Source organism: Nicotiana tabacum, chromosome 18, assembly GCF_000715075.1.
Source record: "Nicotiana tabacum cultivar K326 chromosome 18, ASM71507v2, whole genome shotgun sequence".
NCBI lineage: Eukaryota > Viridiplantae > Streptophyta > Magnoliopsida > Solanales > Solanaceae > Nicotiana > Nicotiana tabacum.
Window position 1 is genome coordinate 87,867,555 of NC_134097.1, and position 16,018 is coordinate 87,883,572.

Consider the following 16,018-nt stretch of genomic DNA (forward strand, 5'->3'; position numbering starts at 1 on the left):
GTAGAGCATTGGTACTGTAACATGAACGACGGAGGCTATATTTTGTACGGATAAGACGAACTTTCTTCTCTTCTTGGTCGAAAAACACCATCTCCGATGAACTTTCTTCTCTTTTTTGCTATTTAGTCACATACAATGATACAAGTACATTGTATTTTGTACAAATTCACTCAAACACATTGTATTTTTGTATAAATACATTTTTTGCCTGTATTTATATATTTCGAATGTCTATATTTTTTTGATACAACTGAATACATGATATAAATATTGAAATACACTGAATACAAACATTAAATTGAACAGAATATAAACAGTGAATACATTTAGTTTTAAAATACAGTAAAATACACTGAATACAAATAGAAATACAGTAAATACAACCAATGAAATATACTGAATACAACAGTAATAACATGCATTAGGAATAACTAAAATATTGTTAATACAAATACATTTGAATATGCTAAATATAAAATAGCGAATACAATAAATACAAATATTAAATCTAATGAATGCAACACTAAAAAAAATATTGAAACATATTAAATACAACAGTTATATACAACTGAAAAATTAATCTAATTAATTGGGTTGATAACGAGGCATGTTAGAATTAATTTTATTGAGTTATATTAGGAGTGTATTACTAGGGGCGATGCCACCTTTTGCAAAGGATGATCAACTGACCACCCTTTGCCGAAATATTATGAAAACTTACACTGTGTATATAAGTAAAATATTGATTTTAGATATATAAAATATATATTGAACATCCTTTGTCGGAAAATTTTATTTACTTCTTTCAAGTCTGACACCCTTGAAAATATTTTTGGCTTCGCTAATTGATATTATTTCTGTTATTAGACAACTGGACATGCCTACTTTTAAGGTGATTGACGTTATAGTATTCATGAATACATGGCGCGAATATATGTGAATACATGCTCATGCAGCTGGACTGCCCTGATTTTTAAGCGTTTTTTGCTGTTGTATTCATAAATACAACAGTGAATACACTACCGTAACAACTGAATAATAGCTATAGGAAGTAATCATGTATATGATAGTTATAAGAAGTTAATAGCCACTATAAAATAGTGGTTTCTGAAAATTTCTCTTAAAAATTTCTTTTATAGAAAAACCAATTTTGAAATAGAAGGCTCTGTATTTTTTTTTTTTGGGGGGGGGGGTGCATTTGGCAATTTCTCATAGTATTATAACTTAATAGTGATCTTTTACAAAGGTATATATAGTATTTGACAAGTACAAATCCTTTTGCTCTCAAATATTTATTCACCTAAAACTAGAAACATAAATATTAATTCTATTTTTTATGTGACGGTAAATTATGGAAGAAAAGTTACATTTCTCAACAAAATTGGGTAAAAGGAGGAGTCTACGCTCTCTCTTGGTAGGAAGTTGAAGATTTTTATAGTTTGGTTCATATTAAATGCTTCAACAAAAAAAGGTTGCCATGTTTTCAGTGCCACTGTTGAATGGTTAAAATCAGGCATTTGTCCTTCTCAGCTACAAAATCACACACAACACAGAAGCAGAAAAGGCACAGTCTATTTCTCTCTCATTGGTGGTTCACTTTTATCAAGGGAAATTACACACGAAGTTCTGCAGAAACGAGACCTTATTGCTGCTTTTACTTGATTTTTCTTGTTCACAATAACTGACCAATTTACTTTTAGCACACCTATTAAAAAAACACTAAATTTTATACAAAAATACCTATTATGATTAAATTATCCCTAATTAAACATTTAATGTGATGAGTAAGAAATTTTTTTTTAGAGATATGTACATAGGGGTTATTTTGTAAAAATAAATTGAATTTTTCTTGATTACATATTTTGAACCAAAATAAAAAAGTAAATTGATCACTTATTGTGAACAGAATGGAGTATTAATTTGTCCATCTTTTTAACAAAAATGGTAAAAATGGGTCTAAGGCTTGAAACTTCCGTTTCAATTACAAAGAAAATTGTCCAAGCCAACTCGTTTCTACTCTTTCACAGAATCCAAGCCAACTCTTCTTTTATCGTTTTCCCTTTTATTTTTATTTTTCAGAATCCCAAGCCTACTCATTTACTTACTCCTATTTTGGCTAGTGCACTGCTGGCTGCTGTTCAAGGATTTTAGGATACGAATTTTATTTTTTTGGTTAAAAATAAATTTTGTTTCAATTTATATGTTATAGTACTTTTTTGGTCCAAGTTGTCCCAAAAAAAATATATTATACTTTCTTACTTAAGTAATTTAACTTAAAATATTTATTTTATTATTATAATGTGATGATTTATAACCAGAAAAATTTCTATAGCTTGTTTTAAATTACAAGTTTCAAAAGTTTTTCTTTCTTTCTTAAATTTCACGTCGAGTCAAATACAATATCCAACTCGTTATATGTACCTCTTTGTGTCCTTGGTTTTGGATTGGTGCTTAATTTACGAAAATTTTTATTTTGTGTCTCATACAACTGACACTAGTTGTATGAGACAACATTTTTGTCTCACAGTTTTGTGGACTCAGATTTCTTTGGACCCAGAAGTATAAGATTAGGATCCACAAATTTGTGAGACAAAAAAAAAACTCATACAACTAGTGTCAGTTGTATAAGACACAAAATAAAACTTCTCGATTTCTGAATTAGTGGTAGGACAAAATAAGGGATAAGAACGCTACACCAAGAAGGCCCACACATGATTGTAACTGTAAGTCAAATAAAGGCTTAAATATCTTCATGATTTTATAGCTCGTATAAGTACGTAATCGTCTTGTAAAGGCAACTATAGTTACAAAAAAATTTAAATTTGTTAATCATAATATATATATATATATATATATATATATATATATATATATATATATATATATAATACTATATTATAAGTATGAAGCCCAAATCAAAAGATTGAAAGACTAAAATAACCCTATAAAATTAAAAGACTATTACCCTGCAGCAAAATCAATACCTTAACCAGACATACGTTAGCCAACCTCACATTTGCTACTATAAATTTTTTGAAGAATTTGAAAAGTTCCATTTTATAATTAAACGTATACTAGCTCAATTAATAAATACATAAACGGAAGCTCAAGCCTCAAGGAACTCCAACCGGGAAAGAGTTATAAGAAGGTTGTTCCCCTCCATCCTTATGGGCTTTGACATTTAAAATGCTTTTTAGCATTTCCTTATGTGTTCTTTCCTTTCTTTTTGCAGACAAAGAAAGAAATTAAGAGATGAATAAGTAAGCAAAGTTGCTGGAGGCTGGTTTGTGAATATCCATTAGATTCAAGTCCCACTACCGTCCTCTCGCTTGCGTAAGAAGTTCAGCACAATATAATTAATTGTAAGGCTACAATCTCTATATGCCACAGTCAATGAACATTTAAACATGTATCATTACATATTGTTCTTGTACTTTAAGAAAATATTAAGATATTTTTTTCCCTTTTAAGGGGAGGTATTTTTTATTTCTTGAAAATATAATTTCAAAACATCTGAAATTATCGGTACTTTCTATCACAGGAAGTGCGATTTTTTTTAGCAAAAGAATTTCGAGTTCTAGAAATAGTCTGCCATGAAAATATTTAAGAAGGTAAAAAACCTTCCCCAATAATAATTTACTGAGTAAAAAAAATTAAAAAGAATGTTATTAATTGCACCAAAAAATGACAATTAGAAATACAAATTTAAAATTTCAAAGAATGTGAACAAAATTTTCTACAAGTTTATTTAATAAATATTTGACACATTGTTTCAATTTGATTTTCGTTAACGTTGAGATCTTTTGATTTATGAACTTTATAATGATGCTGAACTTTGTAAAATTGGCGTTAATGTTCTTTTATAGAATGTATGGTAGTTATAAACTATTAAGTCAGATAAAGCAATAGAAGCAAATTAAATTATATGAAGCAAATTGAATTAATATGGAATTGCTAACAACAATAAAGAATAAACGGGTGAAAATCATTTACATCCCCAAAGTTTATTCTAAAAAATCAAACTCATCCTCCAACTATGAACAATTTTCATTTTCATCCTACGCAATGTCTATTTTACCCTTTGATATTTTCAACTCCCCATATACGTAATACTTTTTTATATTATCTAGATATTTTTGAATGCAGGTATTTATTCATAATTTAAATAATATTATATAATTTAATATAAGTTCACTAATATTTTAAATACAAAATGTATTTCTACTTTATTATTATTATTTTTATTATTATTATTATATTCCACTATTTTTATTATTCTTCATGTGTATATAAATTTTTGAGTTTTGATTGTTTTTAGTAGATTTTTCGAAAATCATAATTAAAGTTCATGCAAAGTGTAAATAGATAATTTTCTAAAAATTTATTATAAAATTTACCTATACTTTTTTCCCATTATTTTTATTGCATGCATTGTATAATTTATGAAATTTTCACTCTCTTTTATTCTTAATTTTGTAAATAGATTGAGTTTTGGTTGCTATTAATAAAATTACTGATACGAATAAATTATTTATTGTAATTTTTTTTAATTTTCTCATTTATTTTACTATTGAACATCATTAACTTATATGCTTGATTACTACTACTTCTCACTTTTTTTAGTTTCGAAGAAGGCTTTTTAATTTGTCTATAGGTAAGTTGATAAAATAAATTAAATTAAAAAATATCATTATATTAAAGAATAAAAATAATAAATAAAAATTGTAGAGGGTATAATAGGTTTTTTAAGAAATCACCTTTGTTATGAAGAGCATAATAACATTTGTTTAAAGTTGGAAAATGTGTTTGATTTTTAAAATAAACTAGTCTTACGGTACACGTGTTGCGCGTGTATCCCGTCCCAATGAATAGATATTTTTAAAAAATTACATAAATACTATATGGACTAATTATATTTGAGTTACAAAAAAAGTGTAAGAAAAAAATATGAGTTCCTGAAAAATGATGATAGTTGATTTTATTCAACAATTCAATAAATGAGAAACAATAATATTATAGTTCTCAATCATCTTAGTAAATATTTTTAACTTAACATTAATGCATATCAAAAGTTGTCATGATTATTTTTTACTTTCATCGAGAATACATAAACTTTTGAAAATTTTAAAAAAATACTGAAATCTTCTTGATAAGTATAAATTCTTAAATTCATACTAAAAAAACACATATAGGATCATCTAACTGATATTAGACCTTTTTCTTTTTTATCACAAGCAAAATGTAAATTATTCTATTTCTTTAATCAATAAAAATATATTATAGAAATTATAAAACAACTAAAAAAACAAATAAACTTTGAGAATTTGGCCAAATAGGCGAGACAAATGTCGAACATTAGCAATGAGATTAGGTCTTGTATTCAGTTGGAAAAATCATTATAGGTGCTTACGAAATTACGAACATATTTTAGATCCGTAGCAATTAGTCGAATTTATATTCTAAAATTATAAATTTTAATGACGTCCTTTTCCCAGCATCTCCGAGAATTAGGCCAATTTTATTTTCTCGGTAGTTTAGCCATGCACACTATTAACTGTAATGTGTTATATCTTTTTATATGAAATTTGATTAGTCTTATATATTTAAGTCTCATGTTTCTAATTTTATGCAATTCTTTCTTCGTTAGAAAATTACATGTTTATAGAAAATAGACATGCTAAATGCGGATATTTCTCATGTAATATACAAAATACATTTATAATATAAATATAGTACTTATAAAAAACTACAAGAACATCATTCAATATAATTACAAACTTGAATTGATAGCTTGATTACTACGTAAAAACCCACAAGAACTTTTAGCACTACAAAAATCTTATAAGATAGTTTATTATCACAAAACTCTAAAAACAACCTAAATCTTATAAGATAGTTTATTATCACAAAACTCTAAAAACAACCTAAATGTTAGAAAATTTACTTAAAATATTCCTTTTCCCTTTTTAACTACAGAAAATTTGACCTCTTTAATAGCATATTAAGTGGTGATATTAAATAATGGATCTCCTACTTATTGTCTTATTTTCTTTTCCTTTTTTTAACCTACGAAAAGTTTACCTAAAACTTTGACTTTCCTACTTCTCCTCCTCCTCCTCCTCTTCTTCTTCTTCTTCTTAATTTTTTCTTCTTTTTTTAATTCACTTGTTTGTGTTTACAATTTTATCTATTATATAGTGTATTTACGGAGGATAAAAAAGGCGAACGATATTTCGTTAAGGGTTTTCGTACTTTTAATATAATTTTTGTAATAAACTACTTATAAATAGACATATATATAGCGGATAGTATCCCAAAAAAATCGCTAATTTTTGCTGCAAGTTTGTTATCAGCAAACCTTCTTTAGTATATTTTCAGTTCTCAAAAAAGTTGAATTTCTCATAAAAATAAGTGAAATAATGAGAATCAACTTCGTTTTTGATTTTATGTGTGTTTCTCTATCTTGGATAAGTTAGAATAATTAGAAGAATACAATATATTATATGGATATCTCACTCAACAATCTAACGTCAACATTATTTTAGTTTTTTGTATGTACTTTTGTATCCTATGATAAAATCAATAAGATATATATCTTTTATATTTAAATTTCTCCCAGAGATGATTACGTAGTCAAAAACTAAATAGCAACAACACTGTACTATATGCTAAAATAATGAAATTTATTCAAATTCATATTGATTGTAATAATATATAGATTCCTTTGCTAAAAACTATTAACCTCACACCTTTAAATTTCCAGCAAGAATAATTGCAAGTATATTTATGAGTTTTTTATTTATTTAATGTAAACAACTAATTTGTCTTGTACTCCAGACATTGACCAGGAAGAATAACAAAAGAGCCATGCTAGCAACGACTTTCTCTACAAATTATAACTTACTTATATTAAGTAGCAAGAAACTTGAAAGTTGAAACTTTATTGAAAAGAAGCTTTTAGACAAACAAAGGCAGCAAGAAAGCATGAGAAATTTTGCAACTTACTACTTTCCAGGTTTACAGTTCTTGAACATGCCAAATTGAGACGAGTTTGATCGACTGCAAATTTCAAGCACTAAGGTTTTCGATTTATATCCTCCATGCTGTTGATGCTTTCAGTTACCTAGAAAGAAAAAAAAAAGAGAAAAGATTAGAGAATTCTAAATTGCATATATAGATTCAAATTAAAAGCGGAGCAAAAATACTACATAAAGAGAAACAAAGATCTTATGGGAAATTATGTTTGATACACGATAGTCAAAATTAGGGCTTTACTACATTCAAATAAGGAAAAAAATCTAGTAATACTTTTTTTTAGTTGATTTTAAAGTTTTAAGTATTACTCCAGTAAATAAATTAAATGACTAATTTGTCCGATATAAAAGTTACTTTTAAGGGATAAAAAAGGCGAACGACTTTTTCGCTAAGGGTATTCGTGCTTTTTTAATATAACTAGGACTACTAATGTTCCAAACTTTATGATGGGATATTTTCAAACTCACACAAGCCCTCTAGTGAGAAAAGATCCAATCATCTTGAATTCCTGTGACAGGAAAAATGTGAGTGCTCGTTAAGCACGCTCTAACATTAGTAACATACAGAATTCAAGTGTTCAACACATAGGGGAAAGAAACTTATGAGGAGCAGTCAGTTTAAATTTAATAATACAAAGATAAGAAATTCGGGAAGTGCCAAGAATGCCATTCCTTTGGGCCTTTTGTTTCAAAGGCAACGAGTAACAACAATAACAACGCCGCAATCACAAACTATTTTGGTTGGCTATGGGTATCCTCTATGCCCGATCCTTTTCCAATACTAATATGAGTATTCAATGAAATTGCTTTTGGCTTCTACTTAATTATTTATAGACCATATATTTCCATATAAATCCACTCAAGGATTATATAGAATCTTCTCATTAGCTAATGAGTTCCAAAACAAAAGGAACAACATTGAGCCCCAAACACACAATATAAAGACAACAATAGGCCACAACTTAGTCCAGAATCACAATCAAGCTAACTATTTACTTATTATATTTTTTATGGGAGTAAGACAATCAAGCATTCACTTTGTCAAACACAGAATCGCCTTGCATTGCACCACCCATTTCATATACTAAATGAAAGAATATGGGATACATAAGGAGAATTTTCTTAATCGTTTCAAATTCTTTTGTACATTCATAAACAATTAAAAGATCATAATTGCGTTCTTACAGTAAACCTAAAATTTTAATTATACTAACGATAAATTTCATGTATTAAATACATGTAAGAAATATTAAATGAGACACAAATTACCAATAACGTTTTTGCACTCCATAAATAATACTCTCCTATCAATGTAGGCGTCACACCCATTTAAAAAATTATTTTGCATTAAATTATAAGAATTATTTAACTAAATTATTCTTTATCACTCCTCAAACATGGGAAGACTTTTTAGAAAGTTATACAAATCAGGTAATCAACCAACCGAGTTACTAAAATTTTCAATTAGTTCTTCTTGTCCTAAAATGACACTTATTTTAAATCAAATTTGAAAGGATAAAAAAAACTTAAATATGGAACAAACTACAAATAACTTTTTGTATATAATATAAGTTGTATAAACATTTAAGTTGTATTTAAGACAAGAGGGTTGCTCTGATGGTAAGTAACCTCTACTTCCAATCAAGAGGTTGTGAGTTCAAGTCTTCCCAAGAGCAAGATGGGAAGTTCTTGGAGGGAAGGATCTCGATGGTCTATTGGAAACAACCTCTCTGCCCCACGTGTCCAGAAACTAATTAGATGAAATGTGTAGCGGTGCTTCGCATTAGCTACAATGATAGACCATATTTGACAAACAGTGTGTGATCAAAGGCGAAATTAGAATTTAAAATTCATCGGTTCTGAGTTTGTCATTTAATTCATAACTTGTTTTAATTAATGAAATCGCAATTTAATATTTATACATATTTTTTAGATTTTTTAATACAAATACATAATTTATGCAAAAGCTATTGAGTTCGTTTGGAACCCATAACTAATGCTCTCCTTCTGTCGCGATGTGGCCTGCCACATAAACAGTAAAAATAGCACGGTATAGCCAGTTTTCGGATTGGTCATTCAAAAATAGCCAGCGTTTACCAAGTCAATGAAAAATAGCCACTATTTTGCTGCAATAGACCGGTCCAACATAATATACTGGAGTTCGGTGCACCTGTATATGAACTCCAGCATATTATGCTGGACCGATATACTTTGCTGGCTCCAGTATAATATACTGGAGACTGGAGCACCGGTGCTCCAAACTCCAATATATTATGCTGGACCGATATACTTGCTAGAACTCCAATATATTATGCTGAAGTTCTAGTGTACTTATGCTGGAACTCCATCATATTATGTTGGAGTTCCAACATACTTATCTTGGAACTCCAGCATAATATACTGGCGTATTTTCTGGGTTTTGAACAGTGTTTTCGCTTAGAATTATCTTTACATGAAAAGTGACTAAATTTTGATTACTTTTGAAACTGGACTATTTTTGAACGATCAGTTGTAAATCTGGCTATTTTTGAATTTCTCCCACATAAACAAGAACTTCAACAACTAATTGTGGACATGGCAGGCCCAACAAATTCATGTGAATATAATACTCGACGGAAGAAGGAGTGTATATAACGTAGAAATGGCGTGGGGTAGTCACTATTTAAGGTGGTATTTATTTTTTATCGAGCAATTCTAATGTTGAGCAAAAATAGTCACTACTCTATTAAAATTAATATGAAAAGATATTTTTACCCTTCTTCCATTGCTTTTCTTCCCAAATCCTTGCTTCTCTCTCAAGTTCGATACCCACTCATTTTTCGTTTTCTTTCCCGGAGATATCCTAGTTTCAATTTCGTTTTCTTTCCACGAGACATTTTTACCCTTTTTTTCATTACGCTTTTCTTTCTATCAGAATGTCATTTTTATTGACATTTAAATAAAAAGGCAAATGTGCACAACGGAATGTGTTAGACCATTTGAACGAGAATTGATCAATTTGAGTTTTCACTTTTTTGACTCTAATTACAAATATCTAAGTCTCTACGTGTTAATCAAAGATCTTGGAATTATTGGCATGGAAACTAAGATTTCAAAAGTTAAGGACAATAGGTCCTGAACTTACAGTTACAAGTTCAAAAGTTAGGACAATAGGTCTGAAATTAGGCTAAGAAGCCCAAAAGTTAAAGACAATAGGTCCTGAACTTAAATTAACAAGCTCAAAAGTTAAGGACAATAGGTCCTGAAGTCCTGAACTTAGACTAACAAGCTCAAAAGTTAAGGAAAATAGGTCCTGAACTTAGGATAAGAACCCCAAAAGTTAAGGACAATAGGTCATGAACTTAGACTAACAAGCTCAAAAGTTAAGGACATGTAGTCCTGAAGTTAAGTTCAAAAATTAAGGACATGTAGTTCTAAACTTAGAGTTTCAAGTTCAAAAGTTAAGGACATGTAGTCCTGAAATTAAGTTCAAAAGTTAAGGACATGGCAGAAGGGTATTTTTGTCAGGGCAGTTAAAATTTATTAAAGCAATGGCTAAAGACAAAAGACATTTTAAACAGTGGCTTAAAAGTAAATACATGTGTTATTAGTGGCTAATCGTGCACTTCCCCCGTATATAACACCTTAGGCAGATAATACAGGGAGAAATTCAAAAATAGCCAGATTTACAAGTTGTCATTTAAAAATAGCCACAGTTTCAAAAGTAATCGAAATTTAACCACTTTACATGTAAAGATAAATTTGAACGAAAACACTATTCAAAATCTGGAAAATACTCTAGCATAATATACTGAAATTCCAGCATAAGTATACTGGAACTCCAGCATATTATAATGAAATTCCAACATAAGTATATTGGAACTCTAGCATAATATACTGGAGTTCCAGTATAATATACCTGTCCAGTATAATATGCTGGAAGTTCATACACATGTGCTCCAATCTCTAGTATATTATGCTGGAACTTTCCGCGTGTTGGAGTTCCAGCATAATATGCTGGAAGTTCATATACAGGTGCATCGATCTTCAGTATATTATGCTGGACCGGTCCTTGTTGCAGTAAAATAGTGGCTATTTTTCAATGACTTTGCAAATACTGGCTATTTTTGAATGACCATTCCAAAAACTGGCTAGGGCGTATTATTTTAACGATAATACATGACATGGGTTTGGGCTACGACAGTGAGGCCCATGACTATAAGATCCATAACACAAGGACCATGAGAATCTATGACATATATTGCATATGAGAATTTGAATCTCAACCAGTAGTACAAAGAAACATAAACTAAAATCTTCAACTTACAGACCACATAAAGCTGAGTTGATATTCTCCACAAAAATTACTAACTAATTTAACTAGTAAACCTAAGATATGAAGATATCCACACCACAAATTAAGAGTAACATACAACACCCCAAAATTTGGGTACAATATTTTGAATATTTCTTTAGTTTGTCGTGAAAAGATCTACTTTTTTTTAGTCTTCATCACTTTTGTGGAGATTCAAAGATGAGAGGACAGACGAAATTCCAGAGCTAACAAATGCAGCTACAAGAAGTGTACTAGGGGCATACATCACCGACAAGAAGTTATGCATCTGTTTTGAATAATAATCTGGGAACTGAGCTTTTGATAATTCCACTGTTGCACCTAGTGCTGCTCCAGCTCCAGTTGCCAATACCGCTAATATGATCCGCATAAAATCCAACTAAGTTGAATTCGTTCACTTTTGCTTGTCCACTTTGGACTTTGCACGCTCCTTAAGAAATAGTAATAAATAAAGTACATAATTTACCATAATATCCATATTAATTGATGTATAGTTTTAATAAATTGAAAAATAATTTGAAATGAGTAATTAATGCTAAGGGCAAAACAGGAAAAAAAAATTACTTTTCACTTGATATACGAAAAATGATAAGTAAAAATAAAAATTTATTTTTAGAATACTTAACAACTAAAAGTGAACTGAGGGAGTAATAGTTTATGTGATGTTGCATGCATCTCAATCTAGTGATTGACAAATCCTTGTCAAAACACACAACAACAAAAAAAAATATTGCAGTAAAAATCTGGTAATGACTACTCATTGTTTAATACTCCCTCCGTTTCAATTTATGTGAACCTTTTTTATTGGGCACAAAATTCAAGAAAAAATGAAGATTTTTAGAATTTGTGGCTCTAAACAAGCCAAAAAGGGGCCAGAGTATTTGTGTGGTTATAAAAGCTTCTCATTAAGGGTAAAATTATAAGTTTAAGCTAAATTGTTATCAAATTTAGAAAGATGTCATTCTTTTGGAATGGACCTAAAAGGAAATAGGTTCACATAAACTGAAACAGAGAGAGTATAATTTAAGAATAAATTTATCTTAATTTAATTTTTATATCATCAGCGTAATTTAACTTACAATAAACGATTGTTTGCGTCACTTTACGGGTTACTAGTCCATGGATAGTTGGATTTAATTATCTTTAAAATGGTGATATGATAAAAGCAATTTTATGCGATCAACATATAAAATGTTAAACATTTTAGGAAAATAGGCATGTTTTAAAACATTGTGAGCACATATTAATGCTTTCAATATCTGGAAAAAAATGAAAAGGAAGAATTTAGTAGTTAACCTTGTCACCAAAAAATTCAAGCATGCGAAAGCCCTGGTGGTCTACGAGACGTTTCTTTGCTACCAGGTAATATGCTGCGAAGGGAATATGCAATATAGTGTAAACAATTCCTGCTACCAGTACACCAAACATGTACCTGTATAAATAAGCAATAATCATCATCATTAACACTATTTTAAATAATTTCCGTGCAAAATAAGCTGTATGATCTTATAATATAGTATTTTATGAAATTTGTACCAATTAAGTTAAAAAATTCCAACTTTTCTTTATGCGTCATTTCTAAAATTTGAAACGCAAAATCAGTCTAAGTAGGCGTTTGGACATAAGAATTGTAAAATTCAAAAAAATGGTATTTGAAATTTAGAGTTGTATTTGGACCTAAATTTCAGTTTGGGTTGTTTTTGAAATTTTGTGAGTGAAAATTTTAAAAAATAATTTTTTGTTTTTTTTTTTTCAAATTTTCGAAAATTTCCAAAATGTATCTTTAAGTGAAAAATGAAAATTTTATGAACAAACGCTGATTTCGAAAAAAAATGATTTTTTTTTGGAAAAATCTTCCATCAAATTTTATGTCCAAACGGGCACTAAATCTTCAACGAAACTTAAGCTTGAGCATTTCTAATATTCCTTTAATTTTATCATTGCAACAAACAAATTCGTTAAAAGGTGACTAACTGATCAACTCAAACGAAGACCAAGAAAGGGAATATTAATTATCGAAATATAAGCATAACATTAACATAGCAATTGCATGAACCGCAGCGCACTAAACAATGAGGGGAGAAAGTTTTCTTGGAGAAAACAAAAGTTTTGAATGGAAAGTAGCTAGATATAATTTCCGGAAAAAGCTTTATGGGAAAACACTCACAAAATGATAAAAAAAAAAAAAAAAAGAAACAAACGAACAAATGTCTATTCTAGACTAATTTTATCAGATTCCCAAAATATACGCTAAATTCCAACTTATAATCTCCTTAACAAAATATACGCTAAATTGCTGATTGTTCAAGAATGTAGGTGTTAAGAACACATTATATATTTAGGCATCCAATACTGAAACCACTGACTCCATTATATTTAAATTCGTGCCAGATAGATTTACTAAAATTTCGTGATCTTATATAATTATTTCGTTCTTTTTTGTTTAATCAATTGGCCACTGTAAGTGTGTGATGATTGAGATTGAGGAGAATAAGGATATTAGGAAGCTTAATTACCTGTAAGAACTGTAACCCTCGTAGTTAAATCTCCCACCTTCCATACCATTGTACATCCAAGTAATTTCATTATTCTGCAATACAATTAATGAAATTACACAAGAGCCTAAGGTTACCACCCTTGCCAATAGTGTAAACAATGGCATTTTATTGGATGATGATGAAGAAGATGGCTTTTCATTAAAGTCGTACTGAGGTAAGTCAGCCATTTTTATTTTTTATTTTTACCTGAAAAGCCTCTTCACCATAGCACTAGGAAATTTTTTCAATGGTTGTCTTTTTATAATCTTGTAAGGACTAGATTCCGTTATACGTGATATGTTGAAAGTGACTGATTCAAAGGAAGAAGTTTTCGTTATTTAATTACTGTTTTGCAATTCCTGTGGTTTCTTTCTCTTCTTTTTTTTAGTCTTAAAATATTAATAAAATTTAAAATGCACTAGATTTTTTTTCTTCAAAAAAGACCCTAGATGTCACTCAGTTTATAAGTTGCATACTTAAAGTTTACATTACCCCTTGAACTACAATTTTTGGAGTCTATAATTGCCACGCAACGTGTTAAGTGGCAGAGAGAGAGATGGGTTTAGTTCCTTGGTGTTGTTGGCACTAGGGGTGCATGAGTCAAATCGGAGAAAAAAATTCTACTATGGTTTAGTTTGAATTGGTTGGGTTAATACCCTAAAACCCCCTTAAATTATCATATTTTTGTCAATTTTCTGCTTAAAATATTCAGTATCCCAAAACCCTCCTGAGTTATATTGCCTCTCGTATTAAACCCCCTCATCACTGACCTGGCATAACATATGCAGATACTCGCTTGGAAGCGTGTGGTAGTTGAAAAAAGCCATCAAAATGGCGCACCTAATAGAAAATAAGGGGGTTTGACACAATTACCCACAAAAATAAAACCATTTACCTTATCTACCTATTTATTTTTCTACCCATAAACTAATTACATTTCCTACTCATAGTAGGTTTTGTGGGAAAATTTTTCTTTATTCACCAATTCTTTTTTATTTCTATGCTTCTTTTCTTTTCTTTTTTCTTTTTTTTTTCTTTTCTCCTTTTCTTTTTTTTCGTCTTCTTCTTATTTTTTCTTTTTTCCTTTTCTAATTTCATTTAACTTCTTTTTTTTATATTCTTTTTTTCTTCATAATCTAATTTCATTTACTGTTGTCACTATTTTTTATTATTCTTTTTTTATATTATTACTAAAGAAAAATCAAATTGTGTATCAATTAAATGTAGTTAATACAACCAAAAAAATATTAACTAACATATGATACCAGTATAGTATATAGCTATACCAACAAGGTATACAATTGTATGCAAAGAGGTAAAAAAATTTTAATTCAATTATTAAACTGAAATAATATCAATTGTCAATAAAAATTTCAAAAAATTCTAAAAGGATCTAATTGTAAGAGTATACCGTTACATTATATATCATACTATAATATTTTTTTGCATTTTCAATTTGCCCCTCACGCTGTATAAAAGCTTAAAGCAAATTAAAAGGGAAAAAACAAGTGAATTTACGTGTAATAAGTATACTATTATAGTATATTATATACTATTACAACATACTGTTACAGTATATTGCATATTATTACAGTATACTATAATAATATATTGTATACTATTATAGTATACTATTGCAGTATAACTATATACTCCTATAGTATATTGTATACTGTAACGGTATACTTTTAGGTAACTGTGTTCTTCTTCGATTATTACAATATACCGTTGTAGTATATTGTAAACTATAATAGTATACAAAATGGTATATTTGTATACCATTTGGGTATACAATACAAATTCGTCTTCTTCCATGGTTCAACTATAATTCAACCCAAATTTCTAAAATCTGCTACAAAATCTCCACTAAATTGACTAAAACTTTAGCTACAACCTCCAATCAAACTTTCCATACAAACTCATGCAGGATCGGATCAAAACAATTAAATACTCAAACAAACTAAGTTATGAGTTTCAAGCTTCAAGGTCCTTCAATGGTGGATTTAAATTTTTGTACAATAAATCTCCAAAAACTAGCATCAAAGGTACAATCTACACATCAAAGAACAATAACTAACGAATTTCAACAGTAAAACACCATAAAAAATCAGATC

General features: G+C 29.1%; 1 protein-coding gene across 1 annotated transcript; it reads right to left on the reverse strand.

Moving 5' to 3' along the window:
• Nucleotides 1-11,253: 11,253 nt before the first annotated feature.
• Nucleotides 11,254-14,138, reverse strand: LOC107818727 (CASP-like protein 4D1). Its single transcript, XM_016644773.2, has 3 exons — nt 13,884-14,138; nt 12,664-12,799; nt 11,254-11,797 (listed from the first exon to the last, which is right to left on the reverse strand). The coding sequence occupies exons 1-3, from the start codon at nt 14,090-14,092 to the stop codon at nt 11,762-11,764; spliced, it is 381 nt and encodes a 126-aa protein (XP_016500259.1). The 5' UTR covers nt 14,093-14,138; the 3' UTR covers nt 11,254-11,761.
• Between the last annotated feature and the right edge of the window lie 1,880 nt (nt 14,139-16,018).